The sequence below is a fragment of the Brettanomyces nanus genome, chromosome 4 (assembly GCF_011074865.1).
Source record: "Brettanomyces nanus chromosome 4, complete sequence".
NCBI classification, from domain to species: domain Eukaryota; kingdom Fungi; phylum Ascomycota; class Pichiomycetes; order Pichiales; family Pichiaceae; genus Brettanomyces; species Brettanomyces nanus.
In genome coordinates, this window is record NC_052377.1 from 847402 (window position 1) to 868385 (window position 20984).

Genomic DNA, 20984 nt, shown 5'->3' on the forward strand with positions numbered 1-20984 from the left:
TTTTAGATACTTACTCTTGAGTAATTGTCTGCATCCATTGGTTCAGACATCTTTTCTTTTTCTAGCTATACAAATAATCCTTTCTTGATTTAAACTTTGCTGTCGAACCTTTGCTGCGATGAATGAATGGTAATAAAAGAGATGAGAATAACTTCCAAGTCGTTTGATGAAAGTCAAATGGATGAAGGAAAAATTTTCGAGGTTTCTATGATCGAGTAATCGACGCGACGGTTGACAGTATTATAGCAAAGGTTGGCTGTATGAAGAAACGTACTTGGTTCAGGAAGTCTAGTCGTATAACCCTGAGTGACGTTCAATAATCTCTCAAAGAAGACGACTTAAGACATCTTTGAAAAGGGAAACAATATTGTGAGTGTTACATTTCTCTGATATTACATTTGTAGATTCATGCACATAGATATATAAGTAACTTCAGTTTAAGTATCCCTTGCAGTTTGGAGCTCCGCAAAGGCAAGGAATTCTTTCTTCTGGGTTAGTTTCCTTTTCAAATTTGTAGTTGTATGTCAATTCCTCGTTGGCCGCAATATCTTTTAGGGCGTATATTACAATCCTTTTTTTACCATCCACTTTAATGATCTTGGCGGTGCACGATGGATCACAACAATGATTGATAAATCTGGCAATACCACCTTTCTTAGATGCATCAATAACTGTATTGTCATCAACCCGGAACAGGTACGAGGAGCCAATACCCGATTTGAGGTATCGCTTCTCTCTTACTTCAGCCACTTTCTGACGTATTCTCTCTCCAACGTACTCAATAATCATTTCCTTTACGGCAATAGGTTCGAGAGCGTACAATCCCCAATTATGGATGGCAGAGCGAGCAAATTGAACTGGTTTCTGCCTCTTGAGCAACTGGTTCAATTCCAATAAGTCTGACTCTGATCCTAACATTTGCTTCTGAGCAGAAATACCCGCTGCAAACCTTCTGCTAATGGCACGATTCACTCTAGAACTGTGAACACTACTCGACTGAGCAGTAGAATCATTATCATCCTCGTTCTCAATTGTGCTCAAAGGCTTTTTGATTCTTCTTCGATAAGGTAAATAGTCAGTCTTGAGTCTATCGGGAATTTTTCTATAGCCTGTGGTCCTGAAACAGCCAGTGGAACTGCGCAACTCATTGTTATTTACCACTTCATTGATGAAGTCAGAAAGACCCTCGTTTTGCCTTTTCTCGCTATCCCCTAATAGTTTGTCTTCTGTCTCTTTTTCATGCTTCTTCTTCCAACACAAATATCTAACATCCTTGACTATCGTTGACGCGGAAGCGATATGCTGACTGAAAGTACGGAACAACTTTAGGTCCTCGTCATCCCTTATTATATTCTGAATCCAATCTAAATTTGGTGATGTTACATCTAATTTGTCCTTACAAACAGGAATTGGACTACCCAACACAGGCCTATATCTCTCGTCAACGCCGAAGTACTCGGATTTCAATGCTGCACTGACCTCGTTCTCCGGAGATGTTGGCTGTGAAGAAAGAACGGCCTTCATCTCCTCCTCGGAAGAGGATATTGAACTGTCCTTCACTTTTCTTCTCTTACCGATTTGAACGACGTCTTCAAGTTTGCGCTTTGCGGATTTATCCTCCACAGCTGGGATTGTTGCTTCTATGTCTTCCGATTCTTCATCTTCTTCTCCATCTTCGTCATCTTCGTCATCTTCATCATTGTCCTCTCCATCTGACTCGTTTAAGACATGTGACATAGGCATGGCATTTCTCTTCGTGATGTATCTTTTGCGAGGTAAACGATGAATGATCTTTGAGTTATTACCGTTTCTCTTTCTTCTGAAAGATGTCAAAGAAGCGATGTCGGCCGATTGATGATTGACTCTAACAGGGGCCAATCCGATTGGCAACTTACTAATCATATCATCTTCTACCTTCTCGTGCTCTAACTTTGCTTGTTGTTTCATAATTTCGTTTTCCTTTCTCTTCGCTATTAGCTTCTTGTACGCATCGATATGGCTTCTATACCTATCGGTACCGATAATATTCAACACCTTCGGTCCAATGACCTTTTCCCGCAAATCCTTCAATAAATAATTTCTTAGTTCACCCAAAAGGTAGGCCTTCGATTGACCAACTGCACTAATTTCGTCACCAATTCTAGTGTGCAACATCATATCATCTGGAACATAGAACGTCATAAGCATGCGATATCTCATAACTTTTTTCCCATCCTCTGTATCAAAACATTTTTGGGCATCGTCCAACCTATCAAATACTACATAGAAACCCGTTCTATGCGTCAATATCCTGTCGCAGTTGTACGCAGCAACAATTTTTCGAATAGTAGACGATCCAACATTACGTGTGTTAACGTACTGGTCTGGAATCCATATGAATGGCCTGCCAGCAATGAACTTTAAGAAGCCTGGAGGAAGATCTGCTGATGAGAAAGGTTTGATATGTCTGTCATGTATTGAAAGATTAATAAGGCCTGCATTCATAGTATTCACAGTCGAGGTCATTTCCGCTTTGGATTCTCTCTCGGGATCTTTGTGAAGTACGTTTTGGGCTTTACGTTCAACTGCTTTTTCTCTTTGCCTTTTCAACTCCAAATCTCTTTTTCGTTCCATTTCTCGTCCTTCTTTCATCTCCTTCTCTTTCTTGTCCTCCATTACTCGGTCGAAAATCTCATGGTAAAGTTTGTTTCCAATGTTCACGCCACATTTAATAGCCTGACCACCAACGGAAAGAATATTATTGGTGGAAGAAACAGCCTTTGATGCCGCTTCATGAGCTATAGTGGGATCACCGTCAAATAAAAGTAAGCAGACACCTAAAGGCACAGCGGTTCTTGGATCGTCCACACCATGAACTTCTCTCACATCTCCAAAAGGAATAAAATAATTCTTTATAATCATTATGGAAGTAGTTGGTGGGAAGTTCCATATCACCAATTCTCCGGACGGTTTTGGCCCCACCGAATGTTTTTTGTCATAGGTATAATGAACAGGGATCAATGAATCAATTTTTTTGTGCAATGTTTTGGAACGTCCCTTTTCATATCCTATATCTCCGTTCAGTCGAGGATCATGAACGTCTCTTGAAAAGGCCTTGATAGGTTCAAGAACTGAAGGAGGAAGTTTACCATTACTGTTAGCGGGTCTTCCATCTTGCTTTTTTATCACCAATTTGAAGCTCTTCACCGATTGACTCGATGGCCGACCAGCTTCAGCAATCTTAATTGACGAGTGATTCTGCTCTGGGATGTCAGTATAGTTGTAATCTTTGGGCAATGGTGTTCCTTGTTCGTATGACTCTTTTCTTGACAACTTGTTGTCATAATCATATCTATCAACCTCATGACTAAGAGTCGAATTCTCCTCCGTGCCGGTTCGACTCATATCCAAAGAATAAGTAGATGATCTTTGACTGATTGGTGTGTAATAATCGTGTTTATGAAGGTCGCGGTAACCCTGCACAGCAGAAGACTGATTATTAGGTAGCAAAGAAATATCATCGGTAGGACTTATAGAGTTAGAATTATTAGGTCCTCGAGGTCTGCTGGGTCTGCCAGAATGAGCATCATCGTTATATCTACTACTCCCATCACCTCTGTATCGATCAGAATAGTAATATCTCGACTCTCTGTACACCATGTCTATTTGTGAACGCGTCAATCAATATCAAGCAACCAAATGTTTGAGCTGTAACACTGTACCCTGAAGAACTTGATATCTTCCCTGGAGTTGCATAAAATAAAGAAATAAGATCTTATTCAACTTGCGGAATTTTCACTTTCTATATGTTTTTTTTTCCCCCGATTTATATCAGCTTCGCAGTGCCCAGCTTTCGTGGCTGTTTTCGTCGGTGCTTTCAATTACATTTCTACTCACATTTTTCTGGTATTCGTTCATAAGATGTCATCGAGGTTTGTTTTTGGAGGGGAAAGAACTGAATCGGCCGTGCCTGATTCCGATGCTAGGTCTACTTCCGGTTCTGAATCGGATGGGGATCAGGGGACTGAATTGAATCAGCCAGAAAGGCAACGTCTTAGTTTACAGGAACAGTTACAGATAAGCCGAAGCGAACGATATGAAGAGAAAAAGAAAAAATTGGAAGAGCAGAATTCAGCTTATAAATTGAAAGATGCTGATCTTGCTTACTATAACCAACTTGAGTCGACAAGACTAGCCAAAATACAGCAGGAAAAGAGAGAGGAAAGGAATGAACTGGAGCTGTTTAGGATAAAGAAGAAACAGCTCAAAGATAAAGCGAGGACTGCCCCCAAACTTAGTCATGGTCATTTGGAGATCCCGGATTTTTCAAGGGTAGTGAAAGTAAAAAAATCCAAAGAAGGATCTGCAGTAGTCGCCGAAGGAGGCGTGGCTCTTGACTATTCGTCCTCATCGGATGAAGAGTGATCAGTTTAGAAGAGGATTTGTCACTTTCTTATCAGTTTGGTGTATGGATGCTCAAGCTTCAGACGAATCGCGACAATTTTTCTCCCTCTTCATTTTTTCTCTCTTTCTTTTTTCTTCTATCCAGTTTCGAGAGATACTTCGAAGCACTCTCACTCTAGTGTTAAATCAATCATTCATAGAAAGGACTCACACACATAGGATAATGTTCACAAATCTTTGGAAGCCAATGTTTTGTTTGCAGTTTGCATCATCTAGAATAATTAGGGCAAATCAGACAATTATTTTCAACCAAGTGAGGCATGAATCGAAGACTCACAGATCTGCCTATAAAAGATGGAGGAAGACTGCTGATGCTTACAAACATGGGAAACAAGGTAGAAAGCATGGCAATGCCAGTTTTACGAGCCGTGTTTTGAAAAAACGAACTGGAATTGCATATTCTACAAAGGACCAGACTCATAGATTGAAAAAAATGATGCCATTCTTATAGAGCACTCATTAATTTATTGATGTTTGCTAGTCATACATGTACATATTATTCTAGTGAATATATACTTCAAAACTTATCAAAGATAAAAAAGGCTTTAGGACTGTTCAGTGGATTTCTCGTCGCTATGTTTTTTCGACTCTTCTTTACCCTCACTAATAATCTCGTGGAACATCCATTTATCTGCAGACTGATCTTTGACAAGCTCAACAGTAGGAAAGTAGTGATAATTGACCTTCAGAGTCTGTGCCATTGGAATATTATCAAAAGAGACAATCCTAAGCTTGCAGTAGGTGTTGTCTTTAATATTCCTCACCACCTTCAAAAATTCATCTAAAGTTGGAGTTGGAATCTCGTTCACATGAGTAATAAAGTTGGTGATTCCAACTGTATAAAACCTTGAAGGAGAACCTTGGGACATTGAGGTACAGTATACCTTCGAAGGTAATTTACTAATGGCTTGTCTTACACCGTGGTGAGGTTCTTGTAAGGCACATCCAGACCAAAACACAACCTGTCTAGTAAGGAAATTTGCAGTTCTAGTCAAACTGACCTCAAAATCCACCACCTTCTTTTCCCTGACAACTTTAAAGCTTGCGTCTTCAACCTCTGGAGCTAACTCTCGGATAACAGAATCCACATCTCTGAATCTAGTGATGAGTTTGTCATTAACGGACAAAATAATGTCGCCAGGTTTTAAGTTGCACGAACGCTTGTTGTCTAGATTCGTGCTCACACTCGGCACATACAGAAATTGCAGCTTGTCCGTGGAATTGTTCTCAATCCTTTTGATCCATTCTTCTGGTACTCCATTTATTCTGGCGGTAGCAATGAGAATAGATCCAAATTCCACATCGATAATCTTTAAATCGGGTAGTTTCCCACTCTTCATAAACTCCAATTCCCACATCACATCGGTAACATTAACTCCCATCGTATACATTCTATCTTCTTCTCCGTCGCATGAAAGCCAGAATGCACGTATTGTACCATCTGTATCAGCCAAAACACCAGAACCACACTTCTGACACGTAGTAGAATCAACTAAGACGGCTTCCACATTTGTGGCTTTGTAACGGGGAGCGTTGGAATTTGTAGGAATATTGATGACGCCAACGTCACTCACTTTTGTCATTTCAACAACAACTCTCAAACTCTTGTTATAGCCAATGAATATGACCTTTTCTCCTCTGTTCAAAGGTTTCGTTCCAAATTTTGGTGTCTCCACAGGAGCTTTAACTAATGATGGGTCATATTTGACGACTGCATATCCTTTGGTTGGATGTAGAAAAACGACCTTTGCCGGAATAATAATAGATTCAGCGATGGTAATATTAATGTCACATAGGTCATGGGCCACACAGTGTCTGGAAGTTAGAATGTATCCATTCTCGGCATCGATGATGACACCATAAACACGTCTAACATGGCCTGGAAATGAATCCAGAGGAAGAGGATAGGTGGCATCCACTAATGCAAAGGATCTAATGATTGTTTTGCAGGCTGGGAACTCTGTTGGCAAATTCATAAACTTTGCATGCTTTGCAGTGACAACAGGTGGGGGTAAGGGCTCTTTCTGGATATTACTGAAGTCCCAGAGGCCTGTTTTGTCGTTTCTTTTGGCAATCCTAAAAGATTTGTGCCAGTGCCTATCTATATAAATGTATTTGAACAAGGGCACATGAATATCAGTCAAATGATGATATTTCACAGGAACAAATGCCCGATCCGGAATGTTTTTCATGATATCAATAAAAGTGTCCAGATCAGGAGTATCGATATTATCAATAGAATCTATGATCCAACAGTTCGTCAAATCTGGAGCACCTAAGACAAATGAGCCACCGGCATTGCTAACGTATAAGCCCTGAACAGCAATACCATATATACGAGCCAACTGGTAACTCAAATCGTTGAAAGTAGCACCACAGACGGACAAGTATCTGTCAGGAGTAATGCTATGGAGATCCTGAACTTTACAAATAACCTCTATATCTTTACCACCTCTTTGAATCAGAATCTTAACATCTTGTCCCACACTTGAATCCAGGATCTCGTCAACTGTGACAAATGAAGAGATTAGCTTATCGTTGATGGAGATCAAACAATCTCCTTCTTTAATTAACTTGTCAGCCGGACCTTTAGGTAATGTAACCGCAGAAACAAGTAAGCCATTTGTATGAACAAAATTCTGTCTCATTACTTTTTCTGTATCCGGTGTCAATCCCAACCTTCTGCATTTATCAAACGGTTCTAGATACCACTGAACTTGAATTGTACCTCTAGTGATGGGTTTGTTATCTTGAAGACACTTCAGAGCTCTCAAGACTCTATATACTGGAAGAAAAAAATCTGTAGAGGATTCAGTCGATCCACCGGCCTGTAGAGCAACGGCATTGCCGTATATATTGACAACTGGGGAACCAGAAGAACCACCAGATGCAGAGGCAGCAGCCTGAATATATTCAGTGTTGAAATCATTATAAGACTGAGGGCCGTAATCAGGAGCATTTCGATCTATTCTCGAAATAAAACCAGAAAGAATGGACAGCTTTTCACCGGAATCATTACCAATAACTCTAATTTCACAGCCAACCTTAGCCAAATCAGGTCTCAATTTTAACTCCATGATCTTCATGTACTTTATATCTGCTGGGTTGAACTTGAGAAAACCAAAATCATGAACGGGGTCTCTATATATAGGTTTGACTTCACATTCTTCATGATTATCAAATACAGCATATCCAATGAAGGGACCAGAACCAACAACATGTCTATTGGTAAGAATAAGACCTAAACTAGCATCTACAACAAATCCGGTAGCTTCACTGCACATGGCGGATTCGGTATCAAAATCTTCCACCTGCATAAAGTGAATCGACACCACCGCCTTGACCACTTTGTTAACAGTTTCCTGCCATTGAGAATCGTTATAAGACGACGCCGCGGGGATTTTTCTCAATAAGGATGTATCCGCATTAGAAGAAATACCATTAGACTGGTTGTTTGCACTGGAAGTACTCGAATCCTGCTTTTGTTTTTTGTGTGATCCGTTAGTTGAGGGAAAATCCACTGATCTCTTTTGAGGGCTCAAAGGCATAATGGTTCAGAAAATAAAAAAGAAACAAGAAATTGGCTTCTGACTTATCTGCTGTATTTATAAATACTCAGCTATCAATTTTGTAATCTATAAAGCAAGAGACCAACAATGTCAAAAGAGAGAGATTATAGAGAATGTTCGGGGAGTTGATCCCAATGAACATAAAAATTTTAAATTTTAGTGAGCGTTTTTTTTTTTTCCTTATTAGAGGTTGCTTACATAATCGCATAGAGAAGGGAGTATACCAATCATTCCTCAGCTGCGTATATACTTTTGATATTGCATAACCAATCCCGATAGGCATCTTCCATTTGAGAAGAATGATAACTGACATCAGAACTCAAAAATGAAGTCAAGGAAGGATTTCCAAACGGATGTTTTCCATGGTATTTTCCTCCAGGTAGTTCTTCCAACTCCTTGATCCAAGGTTCCTCCGAACACAATTTCTCGGTTGTCTTTATCCATTCTCCAATCTCCTCCATCGTTAGACCTCCATTCTGTAAAAGCTGTAGATTTTGATACAGCTTGGCTCTGAAGCCTATTCGATTTTCTATAAGTTCCCTATTGAGGCAAATAAATGACACTCCGACTAGTCCACATAGTAATCCCCAGGGATTTTTCACTCTCCTGTGGATGTCATTAAACGTTTTTAAAATATTTTGACAAGTATCTTCAGGAATGTAAAACCGGTTACAGAATGAAATGAGTAGTGGAGTTGAGATGCCACCCTTCTTGGGTGTTGATGTTCGGGTTGTGCTCGTCTTGCCTACTCTGTGTTTTGGACCATCTGCTCGCGTCTCAGCAGTATCATGTTTACCTTTGGAGGCGGCCAATAACTGGTCCTTCAAATTCTTTTTGGATCTTTTTGGTGAGAATTCACTAGAGTCTAAGTCAATTATCCTGGAGTTCTTGAAGGGGGTTGATTCTGGTGTTAAATAAGGATTCTGTATAGCTTTCTTTCCTGTACCGGAGGTTGAAGATATGTTGGGTGATAGTGACTGTTTTCTTCTTCTCTTTTTTCTTGGTGTAGGTGGTGGTGTTGTCAAAACTGACGGTCTCGTCAAACTTTTCTTGAAGTCCAAGATCATAGAACGTAGTTTACGACTTGGAATTGGAATCTTATTAGAACTTGGTTCGGGCAGCGACAGCCTTCCCCTAAATCGTTCCACTGTTAAATAGCAACATAAATGATACCGAGATATTTCAAATTGAGGGTTCAATGCCTGTTTGACTTTAGATAAGCCGTAGAGAGAATCTGCATATTCTATCATCTGCTTAGGATAAGGTTCAGATAGAGTAGGAACAATGTCTCGGAATGCATTAATGATAAATTGCGAGGGCATCAACCTAGATTATGATTATTTTTCAAAAGATAAGTGAAGGAAGAAGATCCAGGTTGATTTGATCTGAAAACTTAGATGTCAGATGTCAGGATGGAAAGAAATATATGACCCTCGAGCCCAGCCATCTCTGAAAAATATGACGCGCGTAATTAATCCCAAACAGGAATTCCTCGAACTTTTTGATTTCAATTTTGCATTATTCATTTATTTCTTTTTACAGCGTTCTTTTTCGCGTCATATCGCCTATCAAGAATTGTTCCTACTTTGTTGTACAAAGAAACAAACAACATAGCAGAGAAAAGGAGACTATCTGAAATGCCTAGATTGAACAAAATAATCAGAAGAAAATATATGAACATACACTCAGGAGGTGAAAGCGACAGTGAGACGGATGATATTGACGACTCTAGGCCCATTGACATAGATGAGCAGAACAATCTCATAAAAACTCTTGAAGATTCGATTCCTCTTTATGCAGAAAGAGAGCTTACGCCCAAAGACCGCAATGTGATAAAGTTTTTGAGAGCTGTTGAGGTATGCTTCGTTCTCATCAACCTATTTATTTTGATATCGCCACATTACAGATGCTACAATGCATTCTTCAGGTTTTTCTACTGTTTTTCGATTCTGATATCTACATTTATTCTCGACGTGGAATTCATCCAGTATAACATTGATTTGAAGATATCAAGCAGAATTTCAAACCATTCATTGATGCTTCTCAATTGCTTATTATCAGCCATCCTCGGTTACGTACAGATTATCAACTTCCAATTGCCGATAGATTCAATAGGTTTAGTACCTTTATTAGTTGCAGGTTCCATCTACTCCAGTTACTATGATAGAAAAATATTAAAAAAGCAAATTCAGCAATTGAAACGATTTCGTTATACTTACAAGGATGCTTAAGCCAATGCAAAGAACTCGAGGACTAATGGTGTCTCTTTTTGCCTCTCGGCTAATTGCTCAAGCCTACGATGACTCATACGCTTCAAGTAACCAGCAAGATTTTCATGACAAACTTGTTTCAGAAACCCGGCATTCAAAGCTCTTTTTTCGAGAATCAAGGTTTCCTTAGATTTCGCAAACGACTCTGAAAGAGACGGCATTACGTTTGACGAAATTGAATACTTCTTCCGTGCTGCATAAGAGAATGCCAAAGGTGACCGCTCTTCTAACTGAATATAGTTGCATAGCATGAGATAGTTCAAATGGAAAATTAATTTTCTCACTATACTTTCGGTAGACAACATTGGATCACTCATAGTTTTATCATTAATATTGAATTGGAAGTGCATTTCCTGTATATTGCACACCTGGTGGATATTTGATTCACGCAAATCATTTACTGTGTCCTTGTTTATAGTTTTGTCAACAAGAACTATCTGCATCTGAGAATTCGGCGTTGTTACCGCTATTTCTGGCTGATATCCCAAACTAGACCAGACTGAACCTCCCGCCATAGATTCGCTAAGCACTTGAAATAATGCAGGATGTGTTAGCCTTGTGATGATATCTTGCCCTATTTGTACATTGAATGAGATCTACAATGTTAGTAAAAGGCAGATCAGTTTGAAAATGGTGATCTATACTCGTAGACAGTTAAGGTCTGGAAGCATGATAGCGTTCTCACTAATATTCTCCGGCAGAGTATTCAGGTTGAACTTGGTGGATATATAGCCATATTCATTTTCTAGTTTCCAAATTCCTAGTTTCATACTGACCAGAAGAGACTCTTTAATGAAAAAGGGCAACACTTCTCTACAGGGATTTAAAGTAAACTTCAGTAAATTTTCGCTTAATCAAAAAAAAAATAAGCACCAGCAGCAGTGGGGCGACAATTATACATATATAACCAAGAAGAAAGCGCTTAGACAGCACCATATCCTTGTGCTTCTCTACCCGGTAACGTGACTCCAGTGTAATTGGACCGGGACTCATATGGATAGCAGGAAATAATGTACCAGCAATGGATCAATGCAGGCAAAAATCCTAAGAAGCAGAGAGCAATGTTAATCCAGAAGTCAGCAGAGCAGATACCTCTCTTAATGCCCACGGGGACAAAAGGGAGGAAGACGCCAACAAATGCCATAAGCCAGTCTTTAGCATGCATTGTAAAATACTTGTATCAAAAATATGGATATCGAAAGAAAAGGTGAAAGAAACAGGGTATTTGCCATTTTCAACAGATATCTCGTGCTACTATCTTAGCTCATTTATAAACTTTTAATGATAGCAAAGCAATCGATGGCCGCCTCGGCGATTAACGATGCATCACAGCCTCGTCCGAAAACGTTTTTTTTTTCTTTCTCAATTATTTTTTTGCTCCAGTAAAATTATTGTCCTATATGCCAAGATTGAGATTAGGGATTGTCCGTTTATTTCAGTATTGAGAATTGAGGTAGGCTATACATAATGTTTTAAGAAATCCGGGATGAAGGAATTCCAACTCCATTGTCAATGATTGCACATTGTTCAAAATGCTTTTGAATTTGGCATCGTCCCGGCAGGTATTATGCTCGCCTAACGTATGACGCTTCTGGTCCAAAACAAGAATGTTCTCAAAAACTTTCTGTATTAATCCGCTTTGTTCATTCAAAATTATGTCATTTGATTGCGAAGGACTCTTTGCATAGACGGGTGGTTCCATAGAAGTAACAACCGAATTTTCTTTGTTAGAGTCATACATCATCGTACTGCTCTGTACATCACCGATGTGAGCAATATTACCACCGCTGCTGCCACCCATTTTATCTTTTCTTGTAGTCACCTCAAAATTCCACTGCATATTTGGACCGAAATGATTGGAATCAAACTTCAATGGATGTTTTGGTTGCCTTTTCTTTGGCCGAAATTTGGTTGCCTCCAACTTCTCCTGAATGAGCTGTATCAAAGGATTGCTTTTAAATCGGGTTCTGGTGATAAATCTCATCTTGAGAAGATCTGATGCGGTCGGTCTTGATTGAGGTTGCTTCTGTAAACATATCCGAGTGAATTCCTTAATGTAGTGGCTATACTCGGATCCAATTAAGCCTGGCGGTGGTCTCTTGCACAGCTGGTAAAGGGCCTTCAGTGGATCCTCGTCGGAATGAGGAACCCTTCCTGTTCGAAGTTCAATTACTGTAATACCTAATGACCAGATATCGACTTTTTCATTATATCCGTTTTTTCTAAGGATTATCTCCGGAGCCATCCAGTATGGTGTTCCAACAAATGTCTTTCTTTTGGCAGAATTCTGAAGTTTGCCACTAACACCAAAGTCGGCCAATTTTACCTGAGCATCCTCTGTGAGCAATATGTTGGCCGCTTTCACATCTCTGTGAATGATTCCAAGGCTATGCAAATATTCAAGTCCTCGTAAAGTGTCTCTAGTAATGTACGCCACGGCGACTTCATTTAAAGACTTGTGAATTCTGAGTAAGTCAGTACATGAACCTGCTCCACAATATTCGATACAGATGAACATTGTCACATCTTTGACACAAGTATCATACCACTTGGTAATAAATGGGCTGTTCAAGTCTCTCAATAATTTTATTTCCTGTAGGAGAATAGGAATATCATCATCTGATTTATCTAAATTAATGGTCTTGATAGCAACAGTCACTTTTGTACCGACTGATATGCCCCTATAAACGTCTCCAAAGTTTCCCCTGCCAATGCATTCTTTCAATTCAATATTTTCGCAAACTAGTTCCTTACCATTAGGTATAAACAGGTAGGTTTTACAAGAAGTAGGTGTCCAATTGGGGATTGCACTCATGACAAAATCTCTGATATGATTGAGAAATATATGAACTGTAAGCTTAATTAGTGCTAGCTGATGCAAACCGTCTTCTTGAGAGCCGGTCTCAAAGAATCTTCTTCTAACGGTTGGGCGCTAAATCAATCTCCTGAACATATCCAATCTCCTAAATAGTCGAGAAATCCCTGCAAATCCAAAAGAGGAAAAAGGAAGGGAAAAGTTTCAAGTCATTACAAATTAAGCGCTAAAAGATTTGAAGGCTAAAATCTCTGAAAGTAACTATATTATTTTACCCGACTTTCTTCTATTCGACTTAGAAAATATCCAGGAACTTTCTTAACTTTAATGGCAATTAAACTCGTATACCTGCTTGCATCGCAATTAATATCATTAATAATTCTATAGAGGTAATTGCATATATAAATCTTGAATAGCTTAGTTTTTATTCTTCATCCGAAGAAGGCTATTGATCTTCCCTCTCGGAGATCGGAGTCCACCTTTAGGTTTCGAATTTATGTGGGGAGCAGTAATACTGGAAAGTGTATGATGGCTGTTTTGGTCAGAATGAATTGAAGCCTCTTGATATTTACCTCGGCTCGAGGAATCAGTGATGGAGCTAGTCGCGGTATTAGAATCGGTTACGGTCGTTGCATTGCTGGGTTCGCACTTGACACAGTTGACCTTGTTTATTTTCTGTCCCCAATAATAATATGCTTCCTTCGACAATTCAAGATGTGATTGAGTAGTATCACCAAGTCTTGTTCCATTGAGTATTAACAATTCGGCAGAATCAAATAACGGCTTACCTGTAATCTCATCCTTAACTGGGTGCGATAAGGCATACTCCAAAATACTAAATTCAATCCTCTCGCTGGAATCTAAGCTGGATGCACGCTTCGTCACCTTCATATTAATATCTACTTTTGCGCCAATACTTCTCAAGATCTGATCAATATCGTGATACTGAACACCGTGGATAAGAAGACTTGATGGGTCTGAAACCTTCATAAAGTCAAACCATGATCGTTTAGAGTACTTCCTGGTAATGAAATCCAACCGCCGAGAGTCGCAAACTGAATCATTAATCCTCTGGTCTTCCGGAAGAAGAGCTTCATAAAAAGCGTTGGATGACTCATTATTGATGTGATATAACAATGCCAGCGTTTCTCTATCAAAAGAATCAAGCTTGAGCGATCTCACTTTGGATATACTAGTACCCATGGATCTATGGCATGACGAACACTTAATGCAGAAGATTACCAAGATATTAAGTGAGATCCATTCAACAGAATCCTTAGATCCACAATCACAGCACTGAAAATTACTCTCAGATACAGCCTGTACCACTTTCAAATTAGCTAAGGATACCGATGAAATTCTTCTCATCCTTTCAGTTGCCCTCGCAAGGGTCAGAGCTGAAGAAATTGAGTGAGGGTGTATCATGGATTTAGTACCAGCATCACTACCACGATGGAACCCAATATGCTGTCCAGCATCGAACAGCGAATGAACCCATGAATCGCGCTCCTCTTCATCTATTGCTTGATAGTACCTCTCCAGTCCCGTACTTGTAATCAATCTGAAACAGTTCTTCCGTTTCTCAAAATCTATGGATTTTATATTACAAAGGGATATATCGATAGGTTTGTTGCGCACAGATACACCCTTCCTCCAGTCCATATATTCAGTCAACTTGCCAGCTTTCAATACCACCCATTGCTTATGCCAGCCGGATTTACCCTGACCCCGTTGAGTAAACAAGATACCCGATTTTTCACCTGGGGTATGATTCAGATTTGAGAAAGTAGCAGTGGCCATCTGAGCCTTCAACTGTGCCAAAGAGGAAGATTTGACTACAGAAGCTCTAAACTCCTTCCTCTTACCTTGTAATTCCAGAACATAGGAAGAAAACTTGAAGCCTTCATCATTTTGAGATATGAATCGAAGGTTAACCCCAATCATTAAATCATAAAGAAAACTGAGGTAATCGATTTTGGCAACTTCAAATGCCTTCCTCTTTAAAAGTAGCTTATCATCTCTATTCTTTCCTGAATTTAAGAGTTTGGAGAGCCAATCATAGTATTTCTTACTTTCATCTTCAAACAGCTTCTTCTGGCAGGATAATGTGTCAACACTGATTATCCGGCCGGAAAGTTTATGCCTTATATTCAACACGATCTTCTTATAGCTATCATCGAACAAAGCGTTTAGTTGATTAACAGTCGAATTGTCGATCGCTCCTTTGGAAGCTTTCCGCTTGAGACTTTCGGGAATGCTGTTTCTAGAAATATCCCGAAGATATTTTACCAGTGAATTCTTTGAACTGGCCGTCTGACGTGATAAGTTTGCAAAAGATTCTAAGACTTCATTGGCTCGTGCAAAATCATTTAATAATACAGGAATCTTAAGTTCATATTCCGCCAATGTCTGTCTTAAAACGGGACCATCTTCCTGAGTCACAGGAAAAAAAGAAGATACTTTGCTCAAAGAAGTATGGTCTTCTGGTGTAGTTACCTCAGGAACAGGAAAGGCCGTGGCGACTTCAGACGATGAGCCGATGAAACTTTCCTTAGCTGATGCTGGAATTTTAATCGTGCATGGACTCTTGTAAAGACATATAAAAGACACATTATTCTTCGTGGTTTTATTTATCAAATTGAATTCAATGTAACCGTCGACCTCGGCCAGGCTGATAGATATTGATTCGGACTGGATGTCTTGTGACTGGCGCTCGCAGATAGACCAAGCCATTTGGGTAAGATCCAGCCCTTCAGTCAAAATCACTTTGAGCCTATTGAAGGCAGCCGGGATCTTTAGTACAAAGCCGCTATCACCATGTTGAATCAACTCGATTAGACTTCCTTCAGAAACAATATTTCCATAACCGATATCTATACTTAGCTTATTCTGCGTCCCGGGCTCATCAAAAATTTCGAGACGTGAGATTCCAACAGATTTTGTTTCATTAACCCCCGCTACAAGTTGCTTGATAATTGAATCCATAACCCTTGGCCTCAGAAACTCATGAACAGTAGGAGTTATTGAAATGTTATTCTGAGATCGGAGAGATTCAAAATGTTAGAGGACGAGATCGGAATGGTAGTGTCCCACCTAAAACACTCAACTCTTTTGCTATAAACGAATGCGAGTATCGCATTCTTACACCAACAGCACAATAAGTGAGTCACCCATCCTGACACCACAAAATTTGGCTTTTTGGGCTAACCACTATGTACGTGCATTTTCGCCTTTCACCGAGACAAACTCATTTTGTTTACAGCAATAGGTGCATACTTCCTTTGCGTTTCGACGTCTAAGATCCATTTACTTGGCTCTTTTGCCTCGATACTTTCATCTTATTCACTATACTTTAGGCCGGTACTCTCCGTTTTTTTCTTCTTCTTGTTATGAAAGACTATCAACAGGCCTCTATTAATGCTTCTTCTATGTCTTTCGGTACTGTCAAACGCTCTTGCAACAATCCAAAAGCTTTCAATAATAACAAGGCAATCAAGACTGGATCGCGGAATCGAAAGAATGGAAGACATTTCAAGAGGTATAATGAGAATGGCTCCGATAGTAATACCAGTGTAAGTACTGATACGCTCTCTCTACTCAATGATGATGACTTAATGCTAGAACGGTCTATTCTGATGTCAAACAAGAAGGGACTTGATATCAGCCATCTGCTGGATTTCAGTATTGCCGATGATGAGAACCGGGAATTGGAGTCTATTGAGACCTCAGCCAAAAAGCATTCACATTTTAGAGGAAATAGAAAAAAGTCCTTCAATGGAAGAGGAGCTGCAGATATCTCCCTATCTGGTCGTAGCTACATCAACGTGAATTACAAATTTATTGTTGATTATAGGGCTGATTATAAGTCACAGATACTGGATCCCAACTTTCCACTTGATGATAGCAGCATAGTGAGAGTTATTGTCAACGGCGAGGACTATCATTGTCCCATCTGTCTCGAAGATGAATTTATTGCCCCTAGAATGTCTAAATGTGGGCATATATTTTGTTATCCCTGCCTTTTAAGACTCTTTGCTTATTCTGCTGAGGCTAAAGAGAAAGCAGAAAATGGACCCAAAGATTTGCCTGGCAACAGGTGTGCTTCTTGTCCGCTTTGTAACGAGATTATTAGGGAACGTCATAGACTACTTCCCGTTCTGATAACACATGAGGAGGACTTTAAACCGGTTCCTGGACAGCCAACTACATTGACGCTAATGTACAGGCCTGCCAATAAAATATTCGCTCAGCCTTTCCAGTTTTACCTTGAGGATTCAGAGTTCGACGGTAACATTCCTTGGATCGAACAAGGTTCCACTGCCGAAGATTTCTATGAATCTTCGAAATACGCCAGATACAGTCGAATAATGAAATGTGACTTTCATTTCATTCTCTCTTCCTTCAACGGGGAACTTTCAAGCATCGAAGCTCATAAATCGTATGATGAAGAGGTTAATCATGATTCAAGTTTATACTACGATCTTGCAAAAGCTGAAATAGAATCACAAATTGAGGATGCCAGGGATACATTCTACGACGACAAGGGAAAATGTGTCATTGCTCCCACATATCGCCATAAAGTTTCCCGAGTGGGCTCGTTGTCTGAAAATGAGATTGACGAGTTGCTTGTAAAACAAAGCGAGTTTCAACTAGAGAATGGACAAAAGGGTTACTTTTTCTACCAATACTTGGCAGGTCCGAGTTCCAAAGTCAAATACTTTTTATCAGGATTGGATGTTCAGGTGCTTAGAACAATATATGTGGATTATTTCAGGTTTCCATTCACTCTGACGCTAAATTTAGAGAATATTTCCCACGATTATGAAATGGTTACTGAAGAAATGATTCATAAACTCAAGTACTTGGGTCATTTACCTTTTGGAACAGAAGTGGGGTTCTTGGAAATGAACTGGATAGGAAAATCAAATACGCTTATACCACCAGAGGTGTATTCAGAGTTCAAGAAGAAACTTAAAGATAGATCTAGGCGCACTAGAAACAAGACATTAAAGGAGGACAGAAATAAAAAGACATTTGAAAGAGAACTTGAATTAAGGACTCTCAAATTTTATTCATCCGAGAATAACATCCCGTTGGAAGATTATGGCTATAAGCTTAAGAAAGAGAATCAGTTTGTTCATTTTCCCAGCAGAAGATCTTCTTCAGATACTGCTCAACCTTCTTTGGATGATACATACGCGAAGATGGGCTCTTCCAATTCTACCGATGGTAATGTGAAGTATGGCACATCCGTCTGGGGTACCAAAGTACCAATGCTAGAAGAAGAGGCCATTCAAGACGATGAGGATTACTTCGACATTGAGAAGAAAATACAGAAGGCCAAGGAAGAGCAGCAGAAAAAAGGAAAAAAGGGTAGAAGAGGTAAGAAGATCGTATTATCCTTCAACTAATCATGGATAGTATGTACTTATATGAGTATGGTTTAATATACATTTAGGAATTTTTGGGGTGAATACACCAAGTCACGTAGACTAATTTTTCGATGCCAAATATTTTTTTTTGTCCCTCGTAAATTGTTTTTTTCATTCGTGTCTTCATAGAGGAAAAGCAAGTCTCGTTCCTATCATTTGTTGAGTGATCAATTGATATCTATGGGCAGTACAAAAAGAAAGACTAGGAGCAAAATGGCTGCTAAGCCAATTGAGTTAAATGATGAGCCAGATACTCAGTTTTCTTCAGAAAAGGGACCGCTGAGAGCTTTCGTGTCTAGGAAAACATCTTCTGTGCCGTTGCAAATCAACGTTACTGAAAAGATTCATTTACTCCTTCTACTGATTGTTGCAATTGCTGTTAGACGATGGAATATAGCAGAACCTCCTTCCGTCGTTTTTGATGAATCGATCGTGGGAAAGTCAATTAATAACTATTTGACACATGCATTCTCTTTAGACACAGATCCACCTGCCGTTAAACTTCTCTACACTTGGTTAGTTGAGCTGTGTAACTATGTTTCCCCTACTTTCAATTTTAATACTGGCGAATCCTACTTGAATTCAGAGTCGCAACCATTTTTCCCCTACACAGTGACTAGGGGATTCAGTTCATTATTGGGCGGATGCACCATCTTATTCACCTATAGGACACTTAGGGCCTCTGATGTGAGGCATTACATTGCCCTCTTTGGTGCATTCATTGTGGCATTTGAGAATTCAATATCTGAACAGTCCAGATTCATGTTTGTGGATTCACCTATGCTTTTTTTCATTGCTTTTGCTGTGTCCATGATTAAAACATTACAGAATAGTAGAGCCTTCAGCAGGAAATGGCTCTCTGTTCTATTTCTATCTGGAATTTCCTTAGGATTTGTCATTTCTTCAAGAGTTATAGGAATATTCACTTTGATATGGGCCATACTGGTAACTATCAAGGAGACCTGGTTTGACCTTGGTGATCTTAGATTGAAGACGAGCTTCGTTATGAAGACCGGCTTTTCAAAGCTCACTGCATTCCTCACCATTCCATTTACCATTTACTTGTTCTTTTTTTTTATCCATCTCAACATCCTGACTAATAAAGGTCCTGGGTATGGCAAAATGAGTCCCGAATTTGAGCGTGGTCTTGCTCATAATCACTTAAGCAACCTTATTGAAGAAGTTTCTTATGGATCCGATATTATGCTTAGGAATTTTCATTCTGGTCAATATCTTCACTCCTACAACGGTACCTACCCTAACGGCCATCAGCAAATTACTCTAGTAGATGATTATCAAGACGAGGAAAATCTATGGTTTGTGGAAGAAAGGGTTAAGGCATTAGGAAATGAGCTCTTGGAAAAACTCAAACCTATTCGGAATGGAAAGACGCTTCGCCTATTTCACAAGAACACAAAGGCCTTTCTTCGCATTCACGAGAGCAGTAAACCCGCTCTTTCTGAACAGGACTACAATAAAGAAGCCTCTGCTTTAGGTAATGATTCTTGGACAGGCGACGATTTTGCGGACTTTGAGGTAAAGATTGCTTCAGATTACTGCAAAACAGAGCATGGAAAACATACATTGAAGGCTGGGAATACCATTTTTCAGCTTTACAACCGTAAAAAGAGCTGCTACCTTTTGGGAACTGATAAAAAGCTACCAGAGGATTGGGGACATGGACAAACTGAGGTTATTTGTATTGAGAGTCCTACCTTTGTTAAATCACTCTGGTTTGTTGACTACAATAGACACCCTTTGTTCAATGAGGATTCGAATACCGTTGATTTCAAAAAGCTCAGCTTTTGGGAAAAGTTTATCGAGACGAACAATGCAATGTTGAAGCTGTTTAGTGAAAACAAGTTTGAGCACGAGTACATGTCGAAACCTAAGGAATGGATTTTCTTAAGCAGAGGTATTCCATACTTTGTGCAACCGGGCAAAACAATATACCTTTTGGGTAATTTGATCACTTACTACTTGGTAGCCTTTTCTGTCATTATATTTGGCCTTTGGGAATTGGGGAAACTCATCACTTGGAATCCTAATAGGGTCACCACTTCCAGTGGCAGGGTCTACGACTATGAATTCCATGGCTTGGACTTCTTCATCGGATACCTGATCAACCTAGTGCCATTTTATCTAATGGATCAGACTGTATTTCTCTTCCATTATATTCCCGCTCTATATTTTGGTATCCTCTTAGTCTGCCAAACATTTGAGTTTATCGTGTCTAGAAGGGCCAAGGTTGGTTACTGCTTCATGCTTTTATGGGGTGTCGCTATCTTAGTGACCTACATAGAATTCGCTCCTCTTATCTATGGACTCAAGTGGACAAGACAAGCTTGCGAACGTATGTTAATATCCCCAGCGTGGGATAACTTGTGTCTTGCATATGCAGAATGATGCTTTGACGTTTGCCATTTGAATATATAAATAGCGTCTATATTAAAGT

At 39.6% G+C, this 20984-nt stretch overlaps 6 protein-coding genes across 6 annotated transcripts; 2 read left to right on the forward strand and 4 right to left on the reverse strand.

Annotated features, from left to right (window-relative positions):
• Window positions 1-432: 432 nt before the first annotated feature.
• On the reverse strand, window positions 433-3639 carry FOA43_003623 (uncharacterized protein; the record flags this gene model as incomplete). Its single annotated transcript, XM_038923874.1, has 1 exon — window positions 433-3639. The coding sequence occupies one exon, from the start codon at window positions 3637-3639 to the stop codon at window positions 433-435; it is 3207 nt and encodes a 1068-aa protein (XP_038779802.1).
• Window positions 3640-4988: 1349 nt separating this feature from the next.
• On the reverse strand, window positions 4989-7991 carry FOA43_003624 (uncharacterized protein; the record flags this gene model as incomplete). The annotated part of the gene is made up of 1 exon (XM_038923875.1): window positions 4989-7991. One exon carries the CDS (start codon window positions 7989-7991, stop codon window positions 4989-4991), a length of 3003 nt encoding a protein of 1000 aa, XP_038779803.1.
• A 2248-nt stretch (window positions 7992-10239) lies between these two features.
• Window positions 10240-11447, reverse strand: FOA43_003625 (uncharacterized protein; the record flags this gene model as incomplete). Its single annotated transcript, XM_038923876.1, has 2 exons — window positions 10240-10811; window positions 11216-11447. The coding sequence occupies 2 exons, from the start codon at window positions 11445-11447 to the stop codon at window positions 10240-10242; spliced, it is 804 nt and encodes a 267-aa protein (XP_038779804.1).
• Window positions 11448-11717: 270 nt separating this feature from the next.
• On the reverse strand, window positions 11718-16082 carry FOA43_003626 (uncharacterized protein; the record flags this gene model as incomplete). The annotated part of the gene is made up of 4 exons (XM_038923877.1): window positions 11718-13171; window positions 13670-14304; window positions 14367-14393; window positions 14632-16082. 4 exons carry the CDS (start codon window positions 16080-16082, stop codon window positions 11718-11720), a joined length of 3567 nt encoding a protein of 1188 aa, XP_038779805.1.
• Window positions 16083-16486: 404 nt separating this feature from the next.
• FOA43_003627 (uncharacterized protein) lies at window positions 16487-18508 on the forward strand (the record flags this gene model as incomplete). The annotated part of the gene is made up of 1 exon (XM_038923878.1): window positions 16487-18508. The coding sequence occupies one exon, from the start codon at window positions 16487-16489 to the stop codon at window positions 18506-18508; it is 2022 nt and encodes a 673-aa protein (XP_038779806.1).
• Window positions 18509-18742: 234 nt separating this feature from the next.
• Window positions 18743-20935, forward strand: FOA43_003628 (uncharacterized protein; the record flags this gene model as incomplete). Its single annotated transcript, XM_038923879.1, has 1 exon — window positions 18743-20935. One exon carries the CDS (start codon window positions 18743-18745, stop codon window positions 20933-20935), a length of 2193 nt encoding a protein of 730 aa, XP_038779807.1.
• Window positions 20936-20984: the final 49 nt, after the last annotated feature.